The sequence below is a fragment of the Microtus pennsylvanicus genome, chromosome 11 (genome assembly GCF_037038515.1).
Source record: "Microtus pennsylvanicus isolate mMicPen1 chromosome 11, mMicPen1.hap1, whole genome shotgun sequence".
In the NCBI taxonomy this organism is placed as follows: Eukaryota; Metazoa; Chordata; class Mammalia; order Rodentia; family Cricetidae; genus Microtus; species Microtus pennsylvanicus.
In genome coordinates this window covers 38,080,378-38,108,343 of record NC_134589.1, presented here as the reverse complement: position 1 = coordinate 38,108,343, position 27,966 = coordinate 38,080,378, and the positions used below count along the sequence as shown (strand labels likewise).

Here is a 27,966-nt window from a genome sequence, read left to right as displayed (position 1 = left end):
GACACTGGGCTTCGACCACCAGGGAAAGTCAAAATCAGGAGGCAGAGGCAGGCAGATATTTGTGAGTTCCAGGTCAGCCTGGTTTATATAGTGAGTTTCCTTGTCAGACAGAGCTACACAGTGAGACCATATCTCAATAATAATGTTAATATTAATAATAATAGATTATGATGATTGTTTAAACAACCATAAACGACCACCTATTGAAATGACAATTGATGTTTATTAACGTTGGGTAACCCTCCTCCTTCCGTGTTGGTAATACGCGTTCGTTGATTGCTTGCACAACTGGCAAGCAGGAAACTGTGTGCTTTACCCAGACATTATCTAGAGTCAGCCTCACAACCACTCTTGAGGTAGGTGCTACTTTTCCCGCTTCAGAGACGGGGAAAATGGAGCATGATGGAAGCGAGGTGACTTGCTTGGAATCCCTAGCAAGGAAGATCAGGAGGGCGGGAACTCGGCAGCAGTCCGGGAATCTGGGACTCCGAAGCCCTTTGGCTGGCAGCATCTGTCCGGTGGCATCTTCCCCACGCATTCCGGATTCAGGCTCCTGCCGTAAGCAGCCAGGACAGCCGGCTGCACTGACTCCCTCCCCGCCTGCAGGCGTGAAGACCCCTCTGTGGAGGAAGGAGGTGGAGGAGCCCGAGGCCAGGGAGGAGGAGCTGGAGGACGAGACGTCGTCGTCGTCGTCGTCGTCTTCGTCGTCGTCGGAGGTGGAGAGGCCGGACCCCGATAGCACGGCGGAGGTCGAGGAGGATGGCGACTCGGGGGAGCGCGAGGCCCGCTCGGTGTCCTACAGCCCTCTGCGCCAGGAACCGAGCAGCCAGCAGGTGGCGCTGCTGCGACGCTCGGACAGCAGCTTCTGGGGCTGGCTCAGCCCGTTCGCGCTTCTGGCTGGCCATGCGGCCCCCGCGGACAGGTGAGATGCAGGCACCCGGGACCGAGCTTTAGGGAGGAGGGCCGCAGAGCCACTGAGCACTCACGTCCCCGGCCCTTAGGAAGCGTGGTGCCCCGGAAGAACCGTGCGTGTTGGAGACGCGGCGGCGGCCACCGCGCCGAGGGGGCTGTGCGCGTTGCGAGATCCTTTTCTGCAAGAAATGCAAGAGCCTGCATAGCCACCCAGCTTACATTGAGCACTGTATTCTGGAGCACCCTGACCCGGGTAAGGAGGAGGCCGCCGGGAGCTCTGAGCGCATCCACTCCCAGCCTCTGCGCCCGCAAAGCTCCAAACTCTTCTATCTCTAGTGCGTTTCACAGAACTGTCCTTTCAAGTCGCCGTCCTTAGCGCCTCCTTCCGGTGAGAAAGCCCACTGTCGGTTCACGGTCCCACCTGTTGTCTAGCTGAACTACAGCAGGCACTGCTCCCCAGACTGTGTCCAGCAACTACAGCCCTCCTGACCCATGCCTCCAATACAGCCTCACCGGCATCTTTTTAGGTCCTTCTGGCCAGGCGAACAGAGGCATCGCTTGAAGAAAAATAGCTTCGGGGTACCCTCAGCCCTAGAAGAAATTGCCTCTTTCCCTCTAACCCCCCCCCCCCCGAATAAAGTCTCTAATCAGAGTCTTCTGCAGTGGAGTGGAGTGATAAAAATGGGACCCTCCTTTCTCTCTCCTGGGTACAACCCAAAAAAACAGGGCCTAGCAGGGAGGTTCTTCCATGGTCTACCCAGGGCCGGGCAGTACAAAGCACTTGCATCTAAGGGCAGTCAAAGGCCATTTTGTCCACTGCACAGAGAAGAAAGGAGGGCACAGGGCCAGCAACGCCTCTGGGGAACTGCAGGCTGCTCCCCTGCCAAATCATTCTCCAGTCCCTGAGAGCTGGCTCGCCGCGGTGGTCGTGGTCACCATGTGTGTGCAGCGGGCGTTGGTAGGTGGAGGAGGCAGGGTGGGATGGAGATCCAGATGCTAAGATGAATACCGAGACTGGCTCCGACAAAAGAGGAAAGCTGGGAAGCTGGTTCCTTCTCCAGGAATCCCAGCTATTCTTGGCTACACGGAATGGGCTTCGGAATGCTGCTGCGTGTGTGGCCTGGAGAATGGGGCCATTGAGAGCAAACAGGCCTCACCCAATCTGCGGAGCCGCATGGAGGCTGCATTCCCAGTGCCTGCAATGGGCAGACCCCGAAGGACCCTCGGCCATTTTCCTGCTGCACAAGTACGGCATCTGGAAGGGTGAAGATGGCCTGCGTTTCGAAGAGAGGTGCACCCCCTCTCTCCACGACAACGATAGACACACAGCCGGCTGTCCCTTGGTTGGATGTGAGAGCGTGGTCTCTGTGTCTCAAGTACCCCGTACCCATTTGCTTCTACTGAGAAGGGTGGAAGGTTCTGCCCGAGGAAGGCTGCTACACCTCTAGGCTGACCAGCTGGGGGTGCTTCTCCATCACCCCAGACAAAAAGTCAGGCCCGGAGCCCCACACTCCCTTTTTCTCGGCCTCTTGATCCAAAAAAGGGCCTCTGGCAGTGGAGCGGAGCCTTCACTGCACCCCAGCTTGCTAGTGGTGGGAAGTAGGGTGAAGTCTCTGATGGAATAATACGTGATTTCCCAAGAAAGGAGCCGGAAAGGCATAGAAAGGGCGGTTCCTGCAGAGTAGTCCTCTACTCCGGTTGAGTTTTGCATCCTCTTTGGTGGGACTCAGCACTATGGGCATGGGACTACACCTTCATCGGAACAGAATCCCCTCAGGAGTGGGAAGGAAAGAGGTCCTTGAAGGAAAGGGCTCTGGGAACCCTGTTTTTGTTTCTCCTTCGACCACGGGAATAAAGCAAATTTCCTGCTGGAGGCAGAGCTACTGGGAAGTTCCTGCGAGGTTCAAGGGCTTCCTAGACAGGCCCCGCCCCTCAGGTGGGGGTGGGGCGAGCAACCACGGCTCAACTGTTCGTTCAGTACCGGAAGCCTTCAGAAGAGGGCACCTCCTGAGTTGGCATTCCAACAGCCCATCCAGGGCAGCTCTGTGGCCCAGCGGCCAGAGCTGGTTACCCGCAGTTTAGCTTGATCTAGGTGCCAGTAGTGGTCATCTCTGAAGAAGACGACGGAGCCATCCGGCCTTGGCAGGGCGCCACTGACCTCCTCAGGGACCCCGGCCCAGTCTCTCAGGCTGCGGGGATAGTAGGGCTCCACTTGCAACGCCCCTCGAGCCAGCACGTAGTAGCGGGCGCCCTTGAAGAGGATAAGGCGGCGCAGAGGCGGGAAGAAGAGAGCTGCGTCCGGGTGACGAGGCAGACCTCTAGCCCGGCACAGCTGTGAGTTACCCCCTACAGATTTCGTGCCCTGGAACCTCCAACATCGACTCCCTGTAGGGCATTGAGAGAAACGGAGTGAGCTGGAGGCGCTCACTCATTGGCCTTCCACTCCACCTCTGTCCCCTTGGTTCCTTCTCTTTCTGAGGGCCCCAGATTGTTAGTTACCCTTGGAGTCAACGTGTGGCTAAGAACTAGGGAGTACACGGTAGAGGGAAACCGGTTATGGCCTAGACTCCCAGCAGGTGCCAGCAGAGAGCAGACGCTGCTGAAAGAACGTCTATCCCAGTCTATCCTAGGCTGGGGAGGATAGGAGGGTGTTGGGGAAAAGGGTAGGGGTGGGGTGGCTGGAGACAGGATTCCCTGCCTCTGGAGTGAAAGGGAAGATTGAATAGATCGTGTGCTGTCCACCCGTCAGCCACTGCCTTTTATCCGGCTTCCTCACACCTGAGCATTGCTTTCCCTATCCAAGAAATGCAAGTTCCAAAAGCTAAGCGGCATGCCAGCCTCACACAGCCAGGATGGCAGGGCAGACACCTTCAGGCTTCCTGCTGACGGGCAGTCCTCCCCCTACAGTTTCTATACCGGCGACCACCGGGACACTTGCTGCTCCCAGCAGCTCCATCCCTGAAAGGAGTCCTTCCTGGGCCACAGGTTTAACAATGAGTTCCACCAGGGACTCATTGCTGGGGATCCTCCCCTCTCTTCACTTCGGGTAGGACCTCCCACATCGCAATCTCCGCTGACTTGGGGCTGATACCTTTGAAGAAGTAGAAGTCTCCATCTTCCAGGGACACTGCAGCAGCCTCAATATTGGGGGGCAGCCCAGGCCACCTTTTCTGTAGCGCACGGGGCTCTGAAACATTGCCGTCCGCTGTGACTTCCCAGACGTGGCTCCCTTTGAAGACGTGCAGCCGCCATTGCCCGTCTGTCCCCAGACAAGAGGTGACAGGAAAGGCCATTGGCCTCCTGCTGATTTTGGAGGATGGTGCTGCCCTAGACCCGGTTTTCCAGACAAGCCGAAGGTGGGTAGCACAGGGGGCTGAGGGAAGTAGGAGTTCTAAGCTGGGCCTGAGCTTGACACCCCACCACCACCAGGACAGCACGTGATTCCGGATGTCTATACTCCAGATACCTCCATTCCCTAGTCATTCAGCTATGTGAGCCCTAGAGATGCAGAGAAGGGAAAAAAGACCCCAGACATGGTTGGGATCATCTTACCTACAGTGATGGCATCAAAGGAAGAATGGCAATATTTAGGACCTCTGGTTTCTGGGCGTATCCTCTGGGAACTGTGAGGGTCCCAGGCCTCAAAGTCAGTGAATCGCTTTCCGGGGAGTTGAGTGGCCACTGAGCGACCCAGAGGCTTTCCTAAGATTCAAGAAGAGAGATAGCAGACATGGGTGGACATACATACATGGAGGGCTCAGGACCCTTCGTCTGCTCTGCCCAAGACCCAAGGAAGGAGAGGGGAGAGGTGAGTGCAGCCCTGGTTCTTGGTTTTCACCGAGAGTGCACTAATCCAGGAATCTCCTCTCCCACCCCACAGCCCAGAAAAGAGATAACACCAAAGGGTTCTGAGCTAAGGGCAGAGGTTTGCACTCATGCATTGCTTGGAATTGATGGAGAAATGGGGAAAAGCGGAGCCTGCGGATATTCAGCTATCAAGGGTGCCTGGGGCTTTAGGACAGAGAAGATTGGAGCAAGGAAGTGACGGGGATGAGGGAATCCTGTTTGAGAAGCCAGAGTCCGAAGACTGGAGACCACAGGGGACAAGCGCAGAGTCAGGAGCTGGCTGGGGGCTCACCATATAGGTTCTGCACTGCTAGCACGTCGTCCCAGCTGAGCAGGGCGTCGCGGCCCAGCTTCTTGTAGTAGGGAGCCATGAGCGCGCGTGGCGTGGGCGAGTGCGCGAGGCCGAGCGTGTGGCCAATCTCGTGCGCGAGCACGACGAAGAGGTTGCGCCCGCGGCGGCGGCTCAGAGTCCAGCGCTCATCCCTGTCGAAATGCGCTTCGCCCCGTCGGGGCAGGAAGGCGTGGGCCAGGGCGCCCCCTGCGAGCGGCACGCAAGAGTCACGGTGAGCCGGAACCAGGGTCTCCCTCGCGCAGACACCAGGCTCCTACGTGGGGTGTGTGTGTCTCATTTTCTAACTTCCCTTTCCAGTCTGATAGGCAGGGGAATGCTAGCAGGTGAACAGATGTCTAAGGGATCTTAAGGGAAGATCACGGTAGACTCAGCTAGGGGCCAAACTGCCTGGGCTTCGAAGATGCTAGATTTACCATTTACTAACTGTGTGATCTTGGGCAGACAGCTTAATCTCTCGGAACGAACGTGTGTCACTTGATTCTTAGAAGAGTGCCTATCCTAGGCACTACTAATATCGGTTACCCCTAGAAGGAGGATGGTAAGGCTTTGTGCTGTTTCCTGACCTGGCCCCTTCGTGGGTTATGTTCAGGAGTCGGCAGACTGAACACAATGTGCCACTATGTGTATGCACATTTCCTTTCTTAAAATAATGGTTTTTTTGAGTCAGGCAGTGGTGGCCTATGCCTTTAATCCTAGCTCTTGGGAGGCAGAGACAGGTGGATCTTTGTGAATTCGAGGCCAACCTGGTCTACAGTGTGAGTTGTAACCTCCAGTATTCAGGAGGCAAAGGCAGATGGATCTGTCTCTTCCAGGCCAGTCTGGTCTACAAAGAGAGTTCAAGGACATCCTGAACTACAGAGTGGGACCCTGTTTTTGTTCGCTTTTTTTTTTTTTTGTTAAGGTGTGTGTGTCAAGTGTGTCATGTAGAAGACACCTTGAGGGGCTCAATTCTCATCTTCTACCACGTGGGTTCTGGGGATCAGTCTGCATGCAGGCTTGAGAGTGAGGGCAAGCAATGTCTTCATCCACGGAGCCATCTCACGCCCACCCCACTTCTTTTGGACAGGGTCTTATTTGCTGGCCGTGTGTGTGTGTGTGTGTGTTGTGTGTGTGTGTGTTGTGTGTGTGTGTGTGTTGTGTGTGTATGTGTGTGTGTGTATGTGTGTGTGTGTATGTGTGTGTGTGTATGTGTGTGTGTGTATGTGTGTGTGTGTGTATGTGTGTGTGTATGTGTGTGTGTGTGTATGTGTGTGTGTGTGTATGTGTGTGTGTATGTGTGTGTGTGTGTATGTGTGTGTGTATGTGTGTGTGTGTGTATGTGTGTGTGTGTGTGTGTATGTGTGTGTGTGTGTTTGAGGTGTGCTCACCTGTACAGGCCAGAGATTGATGTTGGGATGTCTTTCCTAATCACTTTTTTTTAACCTTTAACACGTTTACATTATTTTTTGAAAGAGTGTCTCTATGTAGCCCTGCCTATCCTGGAACTCATTATGTAAACCAGGCTGGCCTCTGCCTATCTCTGTCTCCCAAGTGCTAGAATTAAAGGTGTGCATCACTACCACCCAGCTAAATTGCTATTCTATTATGAGTATTAAACCTGCATGTATGTCTTTGTATCATGTGTGCCTAGTACCCACAGATGCCAGAAGGGGGCATCAGAGCCCCGGGAACTGGAGTTAAAAATTGAGCAGCCCTGAGATGATAAAAACCAAACTCAGGTCCTTTGGAAGAGCAGCCGGTGCTCTTAACCATTGAGCCATCTCTTTAGCCTTCTCCACCTATTTTTTTTTCTTTTTGAGAGGGGCCTCTCACTGAACATTTTTGCTATTTTGGCTAGATTGCTAGATTGGCTGGCCACTGAGCCCCTGAGATTTTTCCTGTCTCTGCCTTCCCCCATCCCCCACCCCTGGGCTGAGCATCTGAACTCAGGCCCTCACAACTATGCAGCACTGAGCTGGCCCTCCAGTTTCATGGCCACCAGAGTGCTGGGGTTACAGGTGTGTGTGCCACACCTGGCTGATGTGTATGGTTTTTTTTATAAACATATATATCCTTTGTTCCTATCTTCTACCAGGGCTCCATTGTGGGCCTCTCTCTCCCTGCTATCATAGGAGTGAGCAGAAGGAGTTAAGGGTCTCAATGATTCTCACAGGTGAACAACCCATCCAGAAATGATGGCTTCCAGGTCCTTTCGCTCACACACACCTGCGCTAAGGTTAGCACACTGCACTGTGATGATGTTAGCCTAGAATCCAGAATCCAGGTCCTCTGGCTCACACCGTGCTAAGGTTAGCACACGGCACTGTGATGATGTTAGCCTAGAATCCAGAATCCAGGTCCTCTGGCTCACACCTGCGCTAAGGTTACCACACGGCACTGTGATGTTAGCCTAGAATCCAGGTCCTTTCGCTCACTCACACACCTGCGCTAAGGTTAGCACACGGCACTGTGATGATGTTAGCCTAGAATCCAGAATCCAGGTCCTCTGGCTCACACACACCTGCGCTAAGGTTAGCACACTGCACTGTGATGATGTTAGCCTAGAATCCAGAATCCAGGTCCTCTGGCTCACACCTGCGCTAAGGTTAGCACACTGCACTGTGAGGATGTTAGCCTAGAATCCAGAATCCAGGTCCTCTGGCTCACACCGTGCTAAGGTTAGCACACGGCACTGTGATGATGTTAGCCTAGAATCCAGAATCCAGGTCCTCTGGCTCACACACACCTGCGCTAAGGTTAGCACACTGCACTGTGATGATGTTAGCCTAGAATCCAGAATCCAGGTCCTCTGGCTCACACACACCTGCGCTAAGGTTAGCACACGGCACTGTGATGATGTTAGCCTAGAATCCAGAATCCAGGTCCTCTGGCTCACACACACCTGCGCTAAGGTTAGCACACTGCACTGTGATGATGTTAGCCTAGAATCCAGAATCCAGGTCCTCTGGCTCACACCGTGCTAAGGTTAGCACACTGCACTGTGATGATGTTAGCCTAGAATCCAGAATCCAGGTCCTCTGGCTCACACCGTGCTAAGGTTAGCACACTGCACTGTGATGATGTTAGCCTAGAATCCAGAATCCAGGTCCTCTGGCTCACACCGTGCTAAGGTTAGCACACGGCACTGTGATGATGTTAGCCTAGAATCCAGAATCCAGGTCCTCTGGCTCACACCGTGCTAAGGTTAGCACACGGCACTGTGATGATGTTAGCCTAGAATCCAGAATCCAGGTCCTCTGGCTCACATCGTGCTAAGGTTAGCACACTGCACTGTGATGTTAGCCTAGAATCCACAATCCAGGTCCTCTGGCTCACACCGTGCTAAGGTTAGCACACGGCACTGTGATGATGTTAGCCTAGAATCCAGAATCCAGGTCCTCTGGCTCACACACACCTGCGCTAAGGTTAGCACACTGCACTGTGATGATGTTAGCCTAGAATCCAGAATCCAGGTCCTCTGGCTCACACCGTGCTAAGGTTAGCACACTGCACTGTGATGATGTTAGCCTAGAATCCAGAATCCAGGTCCTCTGGCTCACACCGTGCTAAGGTTAGCACACTGCACTGTGATGATGTTAGCCTAGAATCCAGAATCCAGGTCCTCTGGCTCACACCGTGCTAAGGTTAGCACACGGCACTGTGATGATGTTAGCCTAGAATCCAGAATCCAGGTCCTCTGGCTCACACCGTGCTAAGGTTAGCACACGGCACTGTGATGATGTTAGCCTAGAATCCAGAATCCAGGTCCTCTGGCTCACATCGTGCTAAGGTTAGCACACTGCACTGTGATGTTAGCCTAGAATCCACAATCCAGGTCCTCTGGCTCACACCGTGCTAAGGTTAGCACACGGCACTGTGATGATGTTAGCCTAGAATCCAGAATCCAGGTCCTCTGGCTCACACCGTGCTAAGGTTAGCACATTGCACTGTGATGTTAGCCTAGAATCCAGAATCCAGGTCCTCTGGCTCACACCGTGCTAAGGTTAGCACACTGCACTGTGATGATGTTAGCCTAGAATCCAGAATCCAGGTCCTCTGGCTCACACCGTGCTAAGGTTAGCATACTGCACTGTGATGATGTTAGCCTAGAATCCAGAATCCAGGTCCTCTGGCTCACACCGTGCTAAGGTTAGCACACTGCACTGTGATGTTAGCCTAGAATCCACAATCCAGGTCCTCTGGCTCACACCGTGCTAAGGTTAGCACACGGCACTGTGATGATGTTAGCCTAGAATCCAGGTCCTCTGGCTCACACACACCTGCGCTAAGGTTAGTACACGGCACTGTGATGATGTTAGTCTAGGCGGAGGCAGAGCCTGGCAAATGCAGGAGGAATTCACGTTTCCTGAATGCGCTTCAGCTGCCTCCAGCGCTAGCCACTCTGCTTAGCTCTCATTGGAGGGCTCGCATGGTCCACATTCAGATTCTCAAGGCCAGTGCTGAGCACAATGGAAGAATGCGCTTATTCTTTAGAACTTCTACATTATTATACTGCAGAGGAAGCCTGCAGGCTGGGGACAAATGGAAGCAGCTGTGGCTGGAATCTGTGAAGCACTTCTGTGAATGTCAGGATGAAGGTCTCTTGCGCTGGCTGTCTGGGGGCAGGGGAGGGAAGGGCTGATGGACAATAGAAACACGGGCCTGTCTAGAAGCCGGAGTAGGCAGAATCGCAGACTTTTCTCCAAAAATCCAGTACACTCTAGGGTTACCAAAAGTGCTTCCCACACCAAACCTTATCTGGCTGTCCTTTCAGCCATCCGGTACATTTTGGACAGAGCCTGTTGTTCCCGTTTTTCAGATGAGGGGATGGAGGGTCCTTTGGGGGAGAACCTGGCTTGGCCATGGCTTCAAGGAGAATAGAAACTGCACTGCCCACCCCCAGGCTGCCTCTCCTAGCCAGGGGCCCCTCCTGCCGTGTGGAAAGAGACTTTGTGGCAGCACCTGGGCCATCGAAGGCATTGGCCAGCCCATCATTGTGGTCCCCTTGGAAGAAGGTGAGGCGGATGTCCGCAGGGCCCGTGGCCGGGGCCTCCCAGAACTCCAGCGCTGACACGTTGCTCCACAACTGGAAGGCAGCTCGCACGGCCCCTCGCACAGCTGGCTCGGGCAGGCGCTCAGGCCAGTTCACCAGGCGGTAGGAGAGATGCTGCTTGTACCACTTGTTACCTGTCACCCAGAAAGGCCACGTGAGTCACGCCTGCTGCTGCGGAGACTGGTCCCCACAGGCCCAGTAGGATGGGTTGGCCTGGCCCCAGGGAGCTGCTGACCTGGCCGATCTGACAGGGAACACTCAGCCCTGGCCTTGGGCAGCCTCCTATTTGATAGGAGGGAAGATACTGAAGGGAGACCACACTATGGGCAGACTACCCTTCTCCTGGAGAGTCTCTCCAATCTAGTGGCCTAAGAGATACTATCTGATGGGAAAGATGTAGCTTCTGCCCAGAAAAGAACCCCCTCAAGGATCAGTCTGAACCTCTGGTCTCGGGTCTCATTCCTTCCCACAGCCCAGGATGAGCCTGAGAAAGCTCAGTACCTCTTGCTGACAATCACTCTGAGGCCTGTCCTCAGTATCTGGATGGAGAGTCGGTGGGGCCACTAAGGTCACAGCTGCGCCTGCCCCAGGCTCTCCCTCCACCCTCATGGTCTCCTGTCACCTCCCCGAGGCTGCACTCTGCAATTGCCAGAAACTAGGGCCTGTGACTGGCCAACAACCAAAATAACCATATATTAGAGGTCTTTCCCCGCCCCCTTGCCCTCTTCCCTGCTTCCTTAGGGACTCTAGAGACATCTTGAAGACAAATGAGAACAAAGGGTGTACTTTGTCACGGGCCCAGGAATCTTTCCCCTCTCTTCTTACTTAAGCTTCTTTCCCTTTGCCCCAAACCTCAGTTCCTCCCCAAGGGCTAGGCTCTGGCCTCTGCCATAGCCCCAGGTCGTTCATTACATGGAGGCCCATCTGCAGTTTGCTGTGCGGCCAGGAACAGAGCAGCCAGAAAATCTGGCTTCTGAGTTTGTCGGGGATGGCCTCTGAGCCTTGTAGCTCAGAGACCGAAATCCCAAATGCAAGCCTCAGAGCTTGTAGGCCAGATTCTCCAGGCCCAGACTTGGAGGACTGGGACCCAGGGGAAGGCGCCTGCCCACAGCTGTGAGTGCCTGAGAAGCTGAGCTGGGGCCTGACCTCTGGCCCAGGGCTGCTCCTACAGTCCACACAGAGAAGCAGTCCACCCTGCAGAGATGCCAGGCCTATAAAGCTGCCTAAACATTAGGGTCAAAGCTTAGCAAGGGCTGAGATTCCCCAGATGGGAGGGAGGTTCACTCTGGCCCTCTCCACCCATGGAAGTGGGGGTGGGGTGTGCCCCACTCCATTCAAGGCAATGCATCTCCTTGGGCTTGTTTGGCCTGGCAGCCACCCAACCACTGCCTCTCAGCCAGTGACCAGTCCTCAGGGAGTGAAAAGGGAACTATTTTGAGGAAGGGAGGGAGACAGGGAAGGTGGAGGCAAGGCTGAGGGTCCAGAGGTGTCCACCCAGGACGGTTCATCCTTAACCGAGAATTCTGCTGCTTGCTGTGAGTCTTCACAGGGCACAGAGCAGCGTGCACTGGGCTCTCCTGCATCCTGCTGTGAGGGACCCAACTTCAGACTCTTCCCAACTAACATCACCAAACCTTTAACCCTCTAGCAAATGGTATGGGGTGGTTCCTTCTGCAGTTGTGGCCTGTCATTTCCCTCACCCCCCAGGCGGGAAAGAAGGAGGGTGGTACCCATTTGAGTAGCCAGGGAAGGTGACAGGTCTCAAGAAAAAAATTCTCTGTGAAGTAGGGTGGGGAAGGGTAGGGAGCATGAATAGGAACAAAATTGAAAAGAAAAAAAATTTAAAAAGAGTGTTTTCCTTGGGAGGGACCAGGAAGGAAGGAACTGCCTGTGTTGGGGTGGGGGCAGCACTACCCCTCTACCTTGGCACCCCAGGAGAAGGCTGGCTGTTTCTGACCCTCATCCCAAGTCCAGTCTGTGCAGGGCTGCTTTCCATAGTGACTGAAGGCCCGCAGCATGTGGTATTGCCCTCTATGTCCTTTCTCCGGGGTCCCAGTGGGAAGAGGCAAGGGAAGGAGCTAAGGAGGACAGGGACAGGAAAGCTAGACGCGAGGGCTAGAAGGACTGTGGAGTCCTGACGCCCAGCAGGGGATTGATGATAGCACAGGATAGAGGCTGAAATCGCAGTCCTGAAGGAACATACAAGTTCTCAGGAATCGTGGAATCTCTCTGAGCCTCAGTTTCCCCCTCGGAATAACATCATGAAGTTGCCTGGAATGTGCTGGGGGTTGAGAACCTGCACATTTGTTTTCATCTCCTTTTTCAACTCAGGTGCACCACCCAGCCCCCTGACCCACCAACTCTGTGAAGAAACGGGGCTAAGAAATCAGCCCTGCAGGCACAGAGAGGATCAGGTGCTTGCCCTGAGGTTGGCAAGTGCACACATATGAATCCGGGATGCCCAGTCAAATTTGAATAAGAAAATATAAATACAATTCCTTATTGTTTATCTGACATTTGAATTTATCTGGCAGTCAGGTACTCCACACTGCTAGCTACAAATGCACTTAGTTACATGCTCTGTTGGGGCAGAAGATGAACTGCGTGCGGCCAGAAGGAAGCATCCCCAGAGCTCAGGCTCAAGTGTTTCTGGGCCTTCTCACTTCCCACTGCATTCTCACAGGCCTCTTGCATTCAGTAATCCCAGAGAGCTCTCCTTTGCAACCTAAGAAGGTCCGACTCCTACATGAGGGAGGATGAGGGATCAGAACCAAGTGACATGACTTGGTCATGACAGCTGATACCTGAACCCAATGCCTCGTGCTTCTGGGTAGTGTTCTTTCTGTTCCAGCCTGTCCTGTGTCCCTCCCCTTTCCTGCTTCACTCTTAACACAATGGGGTGGACAGCATGCTGACACCAAGGACACCTTGACCCCAGAGCTGACTGTGGATGAATATGGTCATTCAGAACAGGGCAGTCAGGATGGATGGACAAGTGAATGCTTGGAAATGGCCACCCTGCAGCTGCCACAACTAAGAAATGAACGCAAATTCTAGGCATCCAATCGTGTGTTCAGTGAGTGAGGTCGGTAAAAGCAGCACAGATAAAAGTGGCCACCATCCAACGTGTGCAGAGTAAAATTAATTATACTTGAAAATCTGACAGAAAAACCTTATCTCGTGAACAACCTTGAAAGCTGCAAAAATTGAGCAAAGAAAAACTGACTTAGTCAAAGCAATCATGGTACCAAAATTTCACATAGCAAAACGTATTGTTTGTGGAAAACTGACAGAAGCATCAAATATTCATAATAGTAATTCATAATTGTAGATGGGGAGCAATGGCAGTGGAATACTTGAGGGGGAGAGAAGAAGGAAGAAGAGAGAGGGGGGATGGGGAGAGAAGAGGGAGAGGAGGAGAAGGAAGAAGAGGGAGGTAAAGGAGAGGGAGTGATGGAGGAGGGTCATCTGTCTATGTATTACTTTCATTGGTTAATAAAGAAACTGCCTTGGCCCTTTGATAGGACAGAAAATTAGGTTAGGCAGAGTAGACAGAACAGAATGCTGGGAAGAAGGGAAGTGAGGCAGCCACCATGGAGCCAGTCGCTAGGTCAGACATGCTGAATCTTTCCTGGTAAGCCACCACCTCATGGTGCTACACAGATTATTAGATATGGGTTAATCAAGATGTGAGAATTAGGGGCTGGAGAGATGGCTCAGAGGTTAAGAGCACTGACTGCTCTTCCAGAGGTCCTGAGTTCAATTCCCAGCAACCACATGGTGGCTCACAACCATCTATAATGAGATCTGGTTCCCTCTTCTGGCATACAAACATACATGGAAGGAATGTTGTATACATAATAAATAAATAAATCTTTAAAAAAAAAGATGTGAGAATTAGCCAATAACAGGCTGAAACTAATGGGCCAAGCAGTGTTTAAATGAATACAATTTGTGTGTTATTTTGGGTGTAAAGCTAGCCGTGCGGAAGCCGGGTGGAATGAAAAGCAGGCCTGCTTGCCCTATCACTACAAGGGAGAGGAGAAATTTTTTTGATGTAGGACAGTGGCATCCTTCTTGACTCTGGGTTCCAATCCCAGCACTGGAGAGAAAGGAGCAAGAAGGGAGAAGAGGGGAGGGAAAGAGAAGACAAGGAAAAATCCCGACAGGAGAAACTGTAGAGCCGTACAATGGACTGTGATGAGATGTTCAGTGTGGATGGATCCCCTGAGACACAAAGCCGATTAGTGGCGGCCAGGACCGGGAGCAGGGTGCAAAGGGGAGCTCACTGATAACAGGCATGGGGTCAGAGGACAATGGAAATGTTCTGGAAGGAGGAATTAGCTTGTGGTAATGGTCGCACAATTCTACAAATAAAATAAACCCCTCCGAATTGGATACTCTAAGTGGTAAATTGCACGGCAAGTGAATTCCATCTAAATAAAACGGATTTTTTTTAAAGGTGCTCTATGAACAAAATAAAACTCATCAACAGATCACATCTTGGTTGAATAAGTGTTATGAAAAGTCTCGATTCTTATGGAAATAACTTCAGTAAAATATGAACAAGAACCATTGACAACTGTTTAACTGCCCTGCGTAGAATATTGATCAGAGAATTAAGTGGGCTTGATGGGGTTTAATCTGGAGAATACATGTACAATGAAAATTCATCAATGCAGATATAATTTAGAGTTAAATATCCGTATTCATGACTATGATCTTAGCCAAAAGATATGCCCCTCTTCTGCCGGAGGCAAGAGAGAATTCTCTCAGAGTCCCCGCTCAATCTGGCCACATTTCTTGGCCACCGGCTCTTCTGGGCACCAGGGAATCCCAGATTGGATTTCAGTGCACTCACCTGGCTTTGCAAAGCGTTTCTTACGTCTCATTTTGGCCCGGTGCCCAGCAAACAGGGCACTGATCCTCTCTGCCCAAGCTGCATGACTGTCAGTGTCTGCAACCCCGCAGCGCGGACGTGTCATCTGACGCAGTGTGGCCTGGTCCAGCACACCACTGACGGGCAGCTGCGACACCCACTGGAACTCTCTGCCAGGAAAAATGGAGAGAAAGGACTACAGAGGAGGGGGGGACAAAGCTGGAGCTACGTATCTTACACCCCTTCACATCCCTCCATCATACCTGATAGCATTGCTGAACTGAGTGGAGGCCGCAGCTTTGGAGCCCTGCTCGCTGAAGTATCCGTACTTCTCCAGGAATGCCTGAGGGAGAGAGGAACACGGGGCATCCTTGTACCCAAAGGACTGAGGCACTTACATCCAGGCCAGTTTCCCCTCCTGCCCTGAGAATGTTTGTAAACTTACAGCAAAAAAAAAAAAAAAAAAAAATTCTGGGATTAAAGTCAAAAGGCCGTCACGGATATTGAGGCAAGCTCCTCAATATATCCGAACATCGGCTTTCTTTTCTTGGTTTTTCGAGACAGGGTTTCTCTGTGGCTTTGGAGCCTGTCCTGGAACTAGCTCTGTAGACCAGGCTGGTCTCGAACTCACAGAGATCCGCCTACCTCTGCCTCCCGAGTGCTGGGATTAAAGGCGTGCGCCACCATCGCCCGGCTAGAACATCGGCTTTCTTATAATCTTCCGGCATTGCCAGAAATCCAACAGAGCGTGCTGGCCAGTGATGGGCTCTGGGGGCGGGCTGTTCTAGATTTGATTTTCAGCTCTCAAGTTACTTCTTACCTACATAGGGAGTTCAAGGCCAGCCTGGAATGAATGAGACCCAAGAAGGAAAATGAGGGAGTGAGGAGGGAAGGAGGGATTTTATTTTCACACCCAAGATGTCATTTATGGGGCTTTCTCAGTGCTTTATCACCCCACCAAGTGAGCCTCACCCTCTGTCGGCCAGCTGCTTGTCTTTCAGCTGCCCGTTTCTCAGCTACAGAGTAGTTACTGTTCTTTTATGAGTAGAACTATTCCTTTATGAGGACTAGCCCAAAGCACTTAAAAGCCACCTGCCACACCGGAGGAAACCCCGTCCACGGAGCAGTTAGGGTATGCGCTGTGCATGTGTACACCGTCCATATGCATCACATTTGCTCTGAAACATCTTAAAAGCTCTAGGAGCTGTAGATTGCTGGTTCTGTCCTGCTTGGTCTTGCATAAAATTTTCCCTCTGATTTTAGCTTCTTTTTAATTCTCCTCTCCCAAAGGTAAGGACGCTAAAGTCCCTTTGACATCAAATATACTCACCATCAACCTGTTACCCGATATAAAAATACGACTTTCTAGAGATATATATTTTGAATTAGAAATCTGCAACTTCCCCAGAGGCAAAATGAACATAATTGGATAATGTCCCATGATCCCCTGGCTTTTATTGCCTGCATGCGCTCACATACACAGAAGAGAGTATCCCAGTGACCAAGTTATTGGTGCCAGCTGAGAGAAGAGGGTGACTCATTATCCTCACCCACCGCCAGTTCTATCTTTTGGGGAGCTGGTACACTTGGCTTCCTGCTTGCCCAGAGCATTGATGAACCCCATAAACCATACCTTAGATATGAAAAACAAGTCCTTCCTCTCTCATTTTCTTCCTTCTTGACTCTCATTTATCCAAGGCTGGCCTTGAACTTTCCCTGTCGGCCAGAGTGACCTTGAATGAAGATTAAATGACCTGTCTTCCTTCCTTTACCTCCTGAGTGCAGGGATTATGGACACTCCACCACAGCTGGTGTGTGTAGTGTTGAGGATTGAATACAGGTTGGGTTGTTGTTCATGCTAGGTAAGCATTCTACTAAGTGAGCCTCATCCCCAGACCTTCAACTTCTTGACTCTTAATGTACCGTGTCTTAAATTTTTGTTTGTTTTGGGTCAGGCTCTCACTACGCAGCTCTGCCTAGCTCTGTCTCACCCAGAGTTTACCGTCGACCAGGTTGACCTTAAACTCACACAAGTCTGGCCCAGTCTCTCTGCCTTTTGTGTGCTAGGATTAAAGGAATGTACCACCACAACCAGACCCAATATCTTTTCTTGTTGGCTTATCTATACAGAAATAATTTTCTGATTTCCTTGTTCTCTTATCCTCACCTTTATTTGCTATATTTGCTAACTCAAAGTAATTCCAGTCAGAGCTGCTGCCTCAGGTCAAACACAGCTGGAAGAGACCAGACTCTCAAAGGACTGACAAGCTTCCTCAAGGATTTCATTCGTTCACATTCCTTTCGCATTTTCCACGTCAGTGCGTCCCAGCGGTCGGAGCACTTGGGAAACAAGGGAGCGAACAGAAGTTCAGGGCCAGCCTCACCTACATAGCAAGTTTGAGCTTAACTTGGACCCTGTTTCAAAAAACAAAACAGGAGCTTGAGAGATGGCTCAGTGGTTAAGAGCATTGCCTGCTCTTCCAAAGGTCCTGAGTTCAATTCCCGGCAACCACATGGTGGCTCACAACCATCTGTAATGAGGTCTGGTGCCCTCTTCTGGTCTGCAGACTTACACACAGACAGAATATTGTATGCATAATAAAAAAAAAACAGGAGCTGGAGAGATGGTTCATCAGTTAAGAGAACTTATTACTCTTGCAAAGGACTGAGGTTCTGTTCTCAGTGCCCACATGGTGGTCCACACCACCCATAACTTCAGTTCCAGGGAACCTGGTGCCCCTTTCTGACCTCTGGGAGCTTCTCCAGGCTTGTGGTGAACAGGCACGTGTGTGCCTATACGTAAAAGACATGTTTTTTAGAAACCCAAACAAACCAGGTGATAGTGCACATCTTTAATCCCAGCACTCAGGAGGCAGAGGCAGGCAGAGTTCTCTGAGTTCGAGGTCAGCCTGGTCTACAGAGTGAGTTCCAGGACAGCCAGGGCTACACAGAGAAACCCTGTCTCAAAAAACAATAACAAAATAAAACAAAAAAATCCACAATATAAATAAAAATAATTTAAGAAAACCAACAAAGCAAAGCAAGCAAACGAAACATTTGCATCCACCTTTAGCGACCTCAACTGTAGGACTTTAATATACAGAAGCTTTCTGTAAGGAGCCTTGGTTCTGGACAGCTGACCCCTTCCCAAACCAGCCTTGCTGTTTCTCTGCGAGTGGGTTAGCATCAGCCCTCTGGTTTTCTCCTTTGCCTTTGTAAATGCATGTCGTTTTCAGACACATACGGGATGTAAGGGGTTCGAGTGTCTCAATCAAGAAAATCGTGTGTTGCTCCCAGGACTTGAGCTAGAGAATACTTCTAACCCTGATCCTACTTGGTGACAGACACAGAACATCTTGGAGCCTTGGTTTGTTTGTTTGTTGTTGTTTTCCCCACAGGATCCCCAGAAGGACTACAGGCAAATTCGTTCAGAGTGTGGTAGTACATGCCTGTGATCCTAGCACTCAGGAGGCCTTTGGCTCAAGACCAGCTTGGGTAGTGAGTTCAAGGCCATCTAGAGCTACAGTGTAAAACACTATCTCACAAATAAATATAAATAAAGCGTGTACATCTGGCTCAGTGCCAGGCATGTTGTAAATGCCCAGCAAGCCCTGGTTTCATTAGTGAGCAGGAAAAATTAACCACAGGCTTTTGGCATACAGCCCACTTGTGCCTCTGTGTCTGCTCAGGGGCTACTCCCTAGTAATGGCCTCACATCAGCCAAGTTCAGGTTCTCTTGCTTGCAGCTTCCCTTTCACTCAGTGAGGCTGGAAAGAGGACTTTAGAGGGAAGTCCTTTAACTGGACCAGTGACTTTCAAGAGACCAGGTCACAGGTCAGCCCTGCTGGCGCTCCCTTGTTTCTCTCCCCATAAACCCGCCCAGACTTTATCAGGGAGTTGGCTGAGCTTCTGGGACAGCGGGGAGGAGGGGAAGTTGTATGGCCGGGCCCCTGTTTCCTGGCTGGGCAGCATGGCCTGGTACTCTGGCAACAAGTTGAGGCAGAGGTGGGTTCAGGGGTCATCAGAGGGGAAGTTCTGGCCTCTGCAGCGGCTTAGCAGATCTAAATTCCCAGTGAGCAGAAAGAACACCCCGCCCAGGCCACCAGCACCAGAGAATGAGAAAAAGGCATTTTAAGAATTTGACATTTCATATTTCCATAGCAGCACTCAAATATTACAATGTGGATCATGTAGATTTATGAACTTTCATGCATATGAATATGATTGCATATTTAGGCATTTAAAATGACACACAGGAAGGACCCCCTTGCTACTGTTATCTCTCAGAAATTCTGGGCAGTAGAGGAGTGAGGAGGTTACCAGGTTCGAATCCTGCCTCTGGAACTGTCCTTAACCCTTTGCTATTTTTCTGTCCCTCAGACTCTCTGCCAAGGTGACAGAAATAACCCACCTTGAATGCGAAGAAGAGCAGGAGTGGGGGCTGGGGGACAGGAATCTCACAAGACTCAGACTAGCGGAAGAGCACCAGACTTCCATCCCTGCCCACCACCTTTGAGGGTGGCGTTTCTCCTCTGGCCTCCATTTTCTGAGGCTAGGCTCGTGTGTCTTAGGGACTCACTCTATCCAAGGTCATACCTTTCCCACTTTCCTGAAGGTGGTGCCAGGCAGTTCCTCCCTACCCTGAAGTACAAGCAAGTGGCTGTCTCTCTTCCCTGGTCTCTCTCTACCTGCCTGTTCTTTCTCCTGGGGAGCCCAAGGCTACGTCTAAAGGGAGAGGAAGCTGAGGACCTTGCCCTTTAGGTGATTCACCCTGCTTTGGCCTAAGAATGTGCCAACATGCCTTGCCCATCTTGAGTAAGGATGGGGCCACGTTTCTGGGGAATCATCTCTGAAAGTCCCGGGAGTGGCTGTGGTGCCTGAGAGAAATGAGCATGCTTGCAGGATCAGCCAGCTGGGTGGAATGGCTGCTCTACAGGATGTCATCCGGCATGGGTCCCTACTTGTCATGAGAGGGTGTGTGTCTAACTCAGTCTGTTTAGTGCCAGAGGGAAGGGAAACTTCTGGCCATTTCTGAGCAGGGTAACTGGGCAGAGTGAAGAACTGAGTCACTGGGCTGAGAACCGGGTGAATCCCTGTTCTGCTGCTGCTGCTGCTGCTGCTGCTGCTGCTGCTGCTGCTGCTGCTGCTGCTGCGCTGTCAGGTCTGCTCTTCTCTGGGCCTCGGGTTCTTCTTCTCTAAAATGGGGGTAGATCCCTAGCTATACCCCAGGCCTCGCTGTCGTTGTAGATCAACGACCAGTGTGTATTCTCTGACAGAGTTGCCTGACCCGGTGACAGACCACCCTGCCTGACCTCAACACAGCATCCCCAGGTTCAGTAAGATGCCCTGGGAAAGTGTCAGGGAAGCCATCCTGCTAAGAATGTCATTCTAACTTTGGCAGTCACAGGGGTGACTCTATCAATGGGCCTCTTAAATACTCTGCATCAATTTCAGAAGCAAAAATAAGGCAAAGAGGTTGGCGAGGTGGCTCAACAGGTAAAGGCACTTGCCACCAACTGGGACAGACAGCCTAAATGTGATCCCTATGGTGGAAGGAGAGACTCGACTCCTGCAGGTTGTCCTCTGACCTTCACAAGTACATAGTGGCACACATTGGCCACTATGAACACACATACACGTGCACACACAACAACAAAAGTAATACAGCATTTAAAAAATTGCAAAAGGGGGCTGGAGAGATGGCTCAGTGGTTAAGAGCATTGCCTGCTATTCCAAAGGTCCTGAGTTCAATTCCCAGCAACCACATGGTGGCTCAGAACCATCTATAATGAGGCCAGGCACCCTCTTCTGGCCTGAAGGCATACACACAGACAGAATATTGTATACTAAATAAATAAATATTTTTAAAAAAATTGCAAAATGACAAACTCATGCAGAAACTATGCTGTTTCACCCACGCTACAGCCCATCTCTTGTTCCTTTCCTTTCTCTTGTCATTTCCTTCCTTTTTACCTTCTCACCTTCCTCCTATACCCTCCCTTTTAATCTGGTTTTTGAGGTGCTGGCTGTCATGAAGCTTGCAGTAATCTTCCTGCCTCCATCTCCTGGTGCCGGGACCACAGACATGCACCGCCACACTGGGCTCCATGTCATAACCTATCCCATGGTTTCTGTCTCCACATAGGTATACACTGGGGGTTCCACTTACCCCTCAAATACACCTTTAGCTGGTAGCCAAGTTAAGATGTGAGGGAGGGACAGCAGCTGGTGTCCTGCCTTGACCTGCTTTCTGTGTAAAGAGGTTTCCATGGTGACCAGGAGCACAAGCAGTCCTTGAAATCTGTGGAGCTTTCCAGACACGATGCCTCTTTTGAATGTTACAACCATTTTGCAAGAAGACAGCCAGAGCAGGTGAACTTATTCCCATGTTAAAGGACAGTCAGTGTCGGGGGAGCACAGTGGCCTGCAGAAGTGTCCTGGCAGCCAGGGGTAGAGCCAGTGATCGAATCCACACCCCCTGACAACTAGTCCAGGTGCTTTGTTGACATCTGTATTAGCGATTCTGCAGCTTTCATGCGGAGGAGGGGTGGGGGAGGGGCGGACAAGCTCTTCTCCCAACCCCAACCTGGGAGCAGTGGCTCTCAGCTACACCAGAGATGACGCTGGGGTTTTTCCTTTGCAGGAAGTGAGGGTAGCTTGCTTAGTGGGCTCCATGGTTGTCAGACGGAGCCCAGGATGGCTTTTTTTTCTCTTCACACCCTAGCAGACCGTCTGACAAGCCATAGGATCCCAACTGCATTGAACCCTGTTCCTGCAAAAAAAGGCCAACATCTGATGGATAAAGGTTTTTCCACCAACTTGTGGTCCTCTGTGAGCCCCAGGACCGCTCCTTATACTTCTATCCATCCTCTACTCATGAGTCACTATGCTGAGCTCCTGGGAATGGCTTCCACACCCAGGCTTCTGGTTTCTGACTCACGAAAAGTCTAATGAATGGCCCTGGGGTATGAGAAAGAGACACTACATCTTGGCCTGGATACTCCACAGAAGCCCGAGAGAGTCTCTGGAGAAATAAAACAGTCCAGTTTCTGGTACTGCACACTGGGGGTGGCTGTGCAGATATGGGTGGGTCACTGAGTGGAAGGCAGGTCCTGGAACCACTTAGTAGTCTGGTTGTTGTGAAAAGACTCAAACAAAGCTAAGGGTAGATAGACAGATCCCTTGGGACAGTTTGTCGCCTAACATAGGGCAGAACCTGGCTGGAAATGGGGGCCAGGGTGGTGATGTCATTCATTAACCCAATCTTGCAGTTCAGTGCTGGGGCTCTTCCTATTTTGGAGTGTTGTGAGTGGCTCCGATTTTCCTAAGTGGACAACAATGAACTTGCTCATAATGCTTTGGGAGCAGTAAATCTTTTCCCAGGCAAAACCCACTCTGGAAAGCCCTCGATGTTATCACTCTGCACACAAAGGAAACACAGACCCGAGCACACTGGGTATAGGAACACATGTGACAATTTGAGAACACAGACACACCCAGATGGACATGACCTACAATCCCAGCACTAGGGAGGCTAAGGCAGGAGGATCACAAGCTTGAGACCAGTATGGGCTACAAAGCAAGATTCTGTCTCAACAAAAAACCAAAAACTCTAAAGTAAACAAAGCTACAGACACAGATATAGCCATACAGGCAGATGCTTAGATGCTTGTACACACACACACACACACACACACACGTATACACACACAGAGGCACAGCCACATAGGCACAAACACCAAGGCCAAACACCATTTTAGCTAGAGAGAATCTTAGAAGCCTTTCAAACCTTTTATCTCCTGATTTCACGGCAGCCCATGATCACGTGGTTTGTTTTGTTCTTTCCTTCCCTCCTGTTTCTTTCCTATTATCTCTAGACTGTAAATCTAGATCACCGATCTAAAACCCTTCCTCCTAGACTGGGCATGGAGATATACACCTTTAATCCCAGCACCACCAGGCAGAAGCAGGTGGATTTCTGTGAGTTCATGGCCAGCCTGGTCTACACAATGAGGTCCAGGACAGCTAGGGCTACATGGAAAGACCCAGTCTCAACACCCCCTCCAAAGGTTTTCTTGTACTCTGTAGGCATTTAAAGCTTTGAATTTCACTAAATGAATATTGCTTTAGCTGTATCCCTAAATAATGCTGTGTTGTGTGTTTTCCAGTTTTTCTTGTGATTTCATTCACTTGTGGGTAATTCAGAAGTGTGTTGTCTGATTTCTAAATGTTTAGAGCTTTGTTGGGTATCTTGTTCCCAATTCCAAATTTAGTTCTGCTTTCGTCAGAAGGCATAACCTGCACTACTCCTGCGTGGCGTCTACTTGGACTTACTTTATGACACAGTGTATGGGCAATGTTGGTAAGTAACTCACATGCACTTGAAAAGAATTTGTATTCTGGGATTTACAGGGGGGCATTTTCCCAACAGTATCAATTAGGTCAATACAGTTAACATGGTTGCTCGAGCCTTCTACAACTTTAAGCATTTCTTTCTTTTCAGCTTATTATTTGTGAGTGTGTGTGTACACACATGTGTACAATGGCATTGGCGTGCATGTGTGGAGGTCAGAGAACAACCTTCTAAAGTTGTTTCCTTTCACTGGGGGTTTTGGGGATTGAACTGACGTAGCCAGGCTGTCAGGCCTGCTCAGCAAGTGCCTTTGCCCACTGAGCCATCTCAACATCCTGAGGTATAAGTACCTGTGCCGGAACTCAAACCCGGGACCTACACGTGGTACCAGCACTTCACCACGGCTCCAAATGCCCAGTTTTTTGTTTTTATGCATTTATTTTATTTTTGAGACTTATTTTATTGTTTAGAGTCTCTTGTAGCCTTGGCTGTTCTAGAACTTGCTACATAGCCTCAAACTCACAGTGATACTCATGCCTCTCTGTCTACCAAGTGCTGGGAATAAAGATCACCATGAAACCATTGGTTTTTTGTTTGTTTTTAAAGTTTACTTATTCTTTTGTTTGCTTTTTTTTTTTTTTTTTTGGTTTTTCGAGACAGGGTTTCTCTGTGGATTTGGAGCCTGTCCTGAAACTAGCTCTTGTAGACCAGGCTGATCTCGAACTCACAGAGATCTGCCTGCCTCTGCCTCCCAAGTGCTGGGATTAAAGGCGTGCGCCACTACTGCCCTGCTGCTTTTATTTATTTATTTATTTATTTTGAGACAGGATTTCTCTGTGTAGTCCCGGGTGTGTTGGAACTTGCTCTGTAGACCAGGCTGGCTTTGAACTCAGAGATCTGCCTGCCTCTGAGTGCTGGGATTCAATGCGTATGCCACCACGCTTGTTTTGTTCTGCTCTCTATTGGGTTAGAGATGTTCAAACTCCCCCACTCTCCACAAAATACCACATTTTAGGGAGGAATACCGGTTTATGCCTGTAATCCCAGCCTCGGGGGAGACAAAGGCCGAAGGGTCACCATAAATCTGAAGCCTGAGCTACATAGTGAGACTTTGTCTTAGAAAGCAAAGCAAAATTTAAAAAGCTCCAACTCCCCCGTACAATAGAAAATAATCGCACCACATTTTATATGAGTCCGTTTATACAGAATGTCCAGAATATGCAAATATGCGGAGGTAGATAGATCTTTGCGAGGCTTTGTTTTGTTTTCTGTGGGGGGGGGGGGAGTGGGCGGGGACGTACCTATGACTGACTTCCTTAACCTATCTCAGTACATCTTCACCTATTTTAGTCTGTTTACAGTCACTATTACACCAATATCGCACTTCCCACTTGACACAACCCATTTTCTGTTTCACACCAGATACTTCCAGTTCACAAATCTATGAATCCATGACAGTAAAATTTCCTCTTCCTACCCCTTCATGTCCTGCGCGACCGTCAGACATCTTGAATGTGGTACACAGCCCAGCACAGAGGGTATTTTCCTTTAGTTGGCTGTCTTTTAAAGAAGTTCCAGCAAGAGACAACATATTCTATGTGTGCTCATTCCTAAGCTTTGTTCTCACGGGACCATTTTCAATCCGGAAGCACGGCATCGCCGTAGCCTCTCACGGACACTTGGGGTATTCAGTCTTTGTACATTTTTGGGGGGGTCTTGGGTCAGACCTCTCACATCTTCCAGCCATGCTCCAGAGTTTGCTCTCCGTTCCCAGTCACATGGCAGTTGTCCTCCGTGAGCCCCACATCCTCTTAACTTGCACACGTCAGGGAAGTCATCCCCATACAGGCTAGGGCATACCCTTGAGCCTACTCCCTGGTCAGCAGTACAGTGCACCAATCATTCAGGCCCCTTCAACAGCCCTAAACTCTGGATTTCGCCCCCTCGGCTCTGCTTTTGGTCCACTTCCCTGCACTGCAGTCATGGAACTGTGTCCAAACCAAGAGCTGAGGAGGTGGTGGGCTCACCCTCAGAGCTCCTGTTCTTGATGACTGTATTTCCCCCAGTGACCCAATGTTCTGGTTGAGAGCCAGGGTCCCCTGCCAGTTGTGTCAGAGAACAGCCCCAGGCACTCTAGAGTGGAGAGAAGCTACCTTGATAGGCCTTCTCTGAAGTTTTGATCCACAGGATCTGTCAACTTCATAAAGTGTTGCTTTATTTCACCAAATCTTGGAGGTAGGTTTCTTTCTTTCTTTTTCTTTTTTGGTTGTTTTTGTTTTGTTTGGTTTTGATTTTTTTTTTTGATACAGGGTCTCATGTATCCCAGGCTGGCCTCAAATTCACTATGCTGCCAAAGATGACCTGAACTTCTGATCCTCCTGCACAGACCTCCCAAGTGTCGGGATTATAGGTGTGTGCCATGGTGCCTGCTTTTATGAGACATAATTTGTCATAGCCACAGTCACTGCAAAACTATTAGGAGCTGCAGCCCTCTGTTGCCTGTTGGCCGGGGCTGGAAATAAATGCTTTACACGTTTTGTTCTGTGCTATTGTTGGAGAGCTAGACTCCTGGCCAGGAGCTCTAAGTCTGCAGCTTGGTGCTCCAAGATCATAATGCAGGTAATCCCAACATCAACAGTAGAACTTTGGACAGACTGTTTTCTATGCACTAGGTACCAGGCTGAGTGTTTTAGATACACAATTTCAGTGAAACCACACAAGAATCTTGTGAAACAGACATTACGAGTGCCCACTGATTAAGCGACTTGCCCTGGTGTGCACGCAGGTCTGGAAGCCCATGTAAACAATGGACATTGTAACTATGCCCGGAAACACAGACAGACTCTCACACACATCTGTATAGACCCACAAGTGCTCTTGATGGACACACGGAGATGTACACCCGCTACACATTTCTGGAGCGTTTACGCATTTAAAACAGTTTTAATGCCCAGAGTTTAAAATCCCCCTCCCCCAATCTATGTTAAACAGATTGAGTCCCTACTCGATCTGCTAGATATTAAGTTTCCCAAGCATACCCCAAGATGAAATTCTCTCCATCTGGGGCCACCACAGGCATGGGCGGCAGAGATACTGCCTCTGTTCCTCTGCCAGGGATTGCCTAGGGGGAGGTCTGGGGGGACTCTTAGCAAGACTTGGCCTTGTAGGCAGAAGCCTTCTCCTGGGACCTCAAGACTGCACTTGATGCTGTAAGAGCAAATCCAGAGAGACAAGCGAATCCTTATATACGGAAGCAGAAGAGTGCCTCCTCTATTGCAAAGGGAAGGGCTGACTGAGTTGGAGGGCAGATTGCCTGTTAAGACAAGGGCCTTTCCAGATATCCCCAAACCGTGATGGGAACTAGGGAATGGAAGGAGTGAGGGCAGGGGAGCAAGGACCGGCACAGAATCTGGACTCAAGTGTTGAAAGTTTATCTCATCTTTTCTTACAATAGTGCTATTTTTTTTTTTTTTTTTTGGTTTTTCGAGACAGGGTTTCTCTGTGGCTTTGGAGCCTGTCCTGGAACTAGCTCTGTAGACCAGGCTGGTCTCGAACTCACAGAGATCCGCCTGCCTCTGCCTCCCGAGTGCTGGGATTAAAGGCGTGCGCCACCACCGCCCGGCCAATAGTGCTATTCTTGAGAGGTGAAAAGAACAGAGAGATGCTGTCAGGTGTGTGTGTGTGTGTGTGTGTGTGTGTGTGTGTGTGTGTGTGTGTGTGAAACTGGTATTAGAACGAAGTGGAAAACAGACCCCTTACACTAATCCTCATTCCACCTCACTAAGGTTCTCCACTATGCTACCGGTGCCAGGTAGTTGAGAAAAGTGAACCGAGAACTCTTTTGAGGTTTACCTCTGCCACCTTTTCTCACTTTCGGTCCTAAGGCACTATTTAAAGTTCCCTAATACAGGCCTCTGCAGACTGTCCCAGTTCGGCCGATTAATCTAGTTTTTGAGCAGTTTAAAAGGCTTGCTTTCTCTAGGCAAGCCAGGAGGCCACGGTTGCTCTGGCCAGTCAGCAGTACCCATTGCGCTATACCCAAAGTGCGGGACATTGCATGGGTGAGCGGCTTAGTCTCCCCAGCTTAGCGGTAAGGTGGAGTTCTCTCTAGGCTCTAGCCTGCCCGACCGTCCCGTCTGGTGGCTGTCTCTTGACCCTGCTAGTCAGTGCAGGATCGCAGGCCTGTGTGGTCCCACACAGCTCTGGCACAGGGAGAAATCCTGTCCCGTCTCTTTGTGTGCAAGTTATCAGAGCGAGGGCACGCAGTTGGTTGCTCAGAGGGGACCGCGGTTGGAGTTCCCCTCTCCGCCAGGCACACACCGTACCTCCGCCTCCTGGCGCAGCTCCGGGTATCCTAGCCGGGCGGGCTGTGCATCCCGGCAGCCCCACAACACCAGCGGCAGGGCGCGCAGCAGGAGACTCACGCCAGTCACCATCGCCGCTAGCTGCGGGTCGCTAGTGGTCAGCTGTGCCCGACTCCCGCGAATGCCAGCTTGTCTTGGTCCACGGGCGGACCTGCCAGCTCCCGGGGCTCTCGAGAGCCCTGCTCCCCCGCCGGCCGAGGTCGTCCTGCACCCGCGATGCCTGCCCTC

At 50.7% G+C, this 27,966-nt stretch overlaps 2 protein-coding genes across 4 annotated transcripts; one reads left to right on the top strand and one right to left on the bottom strand.

Moving 5' to 3' along the window:
• Positions 1-203: 203 nt before the first annotated feature.
• Mmp28 (matrix metallopeptidase 28) lies at positions 204-27,966 on the bottom strand. Of its 3 annotated transcripts, none has more exons than XM_075991328.1 (8): positions 27,700-27,966; positions 15,285-15,364; positions 15,004-15,191; positions 10,052-10,276; positions 5,051-5,296; positions 4,465-4,614; positions 4,004-4,171; positions 204-3,297 (listed from the first exon to the last, which is right to left on the bottom strand). In XM_075991328.1, exons 1-8 carry the CDS (start codon positions 27,808-27,810, stop codon positions 2,903-2,905), a joined length of 1,563 nt encoding a protein of 520 aa, XP_075847443.1. In that variant the 5' UTR covers positions 27,811-27,966; the 3' UTR covers positions 204-2,902. The 3 variants fall into 3 exon arrangements, with proteins under 3 accessions (XP_075847443.1, XP_075847444.1, XP_075847445.1); XM_075991329.1 differs by having other exon boundaries at positions 4,004-4,141; XM_075991330.1 differs by lacking the exons at positions 204-3,297; positions 4,004-4,171; positions 4,465-4,614; positions 5,051-5,296; positions 10,052-10,276 and adding an exon at positions 12,381-12,884.
• On the top strand, positions 393-1,248 carry C11H17orf50 (chromosome 11 C17orf50 homolog). The gene is made up of 2 exons (XM_075941796.1): positions 393-922; positions 1,002-1,248. The coding sequence occupies exons 1-2, from the start codon at positions 393-395 to the stop codon at positions 1,246-1,248; spliced, it is 777 nt and encodes a 258-aa protein (XP_075797911.1).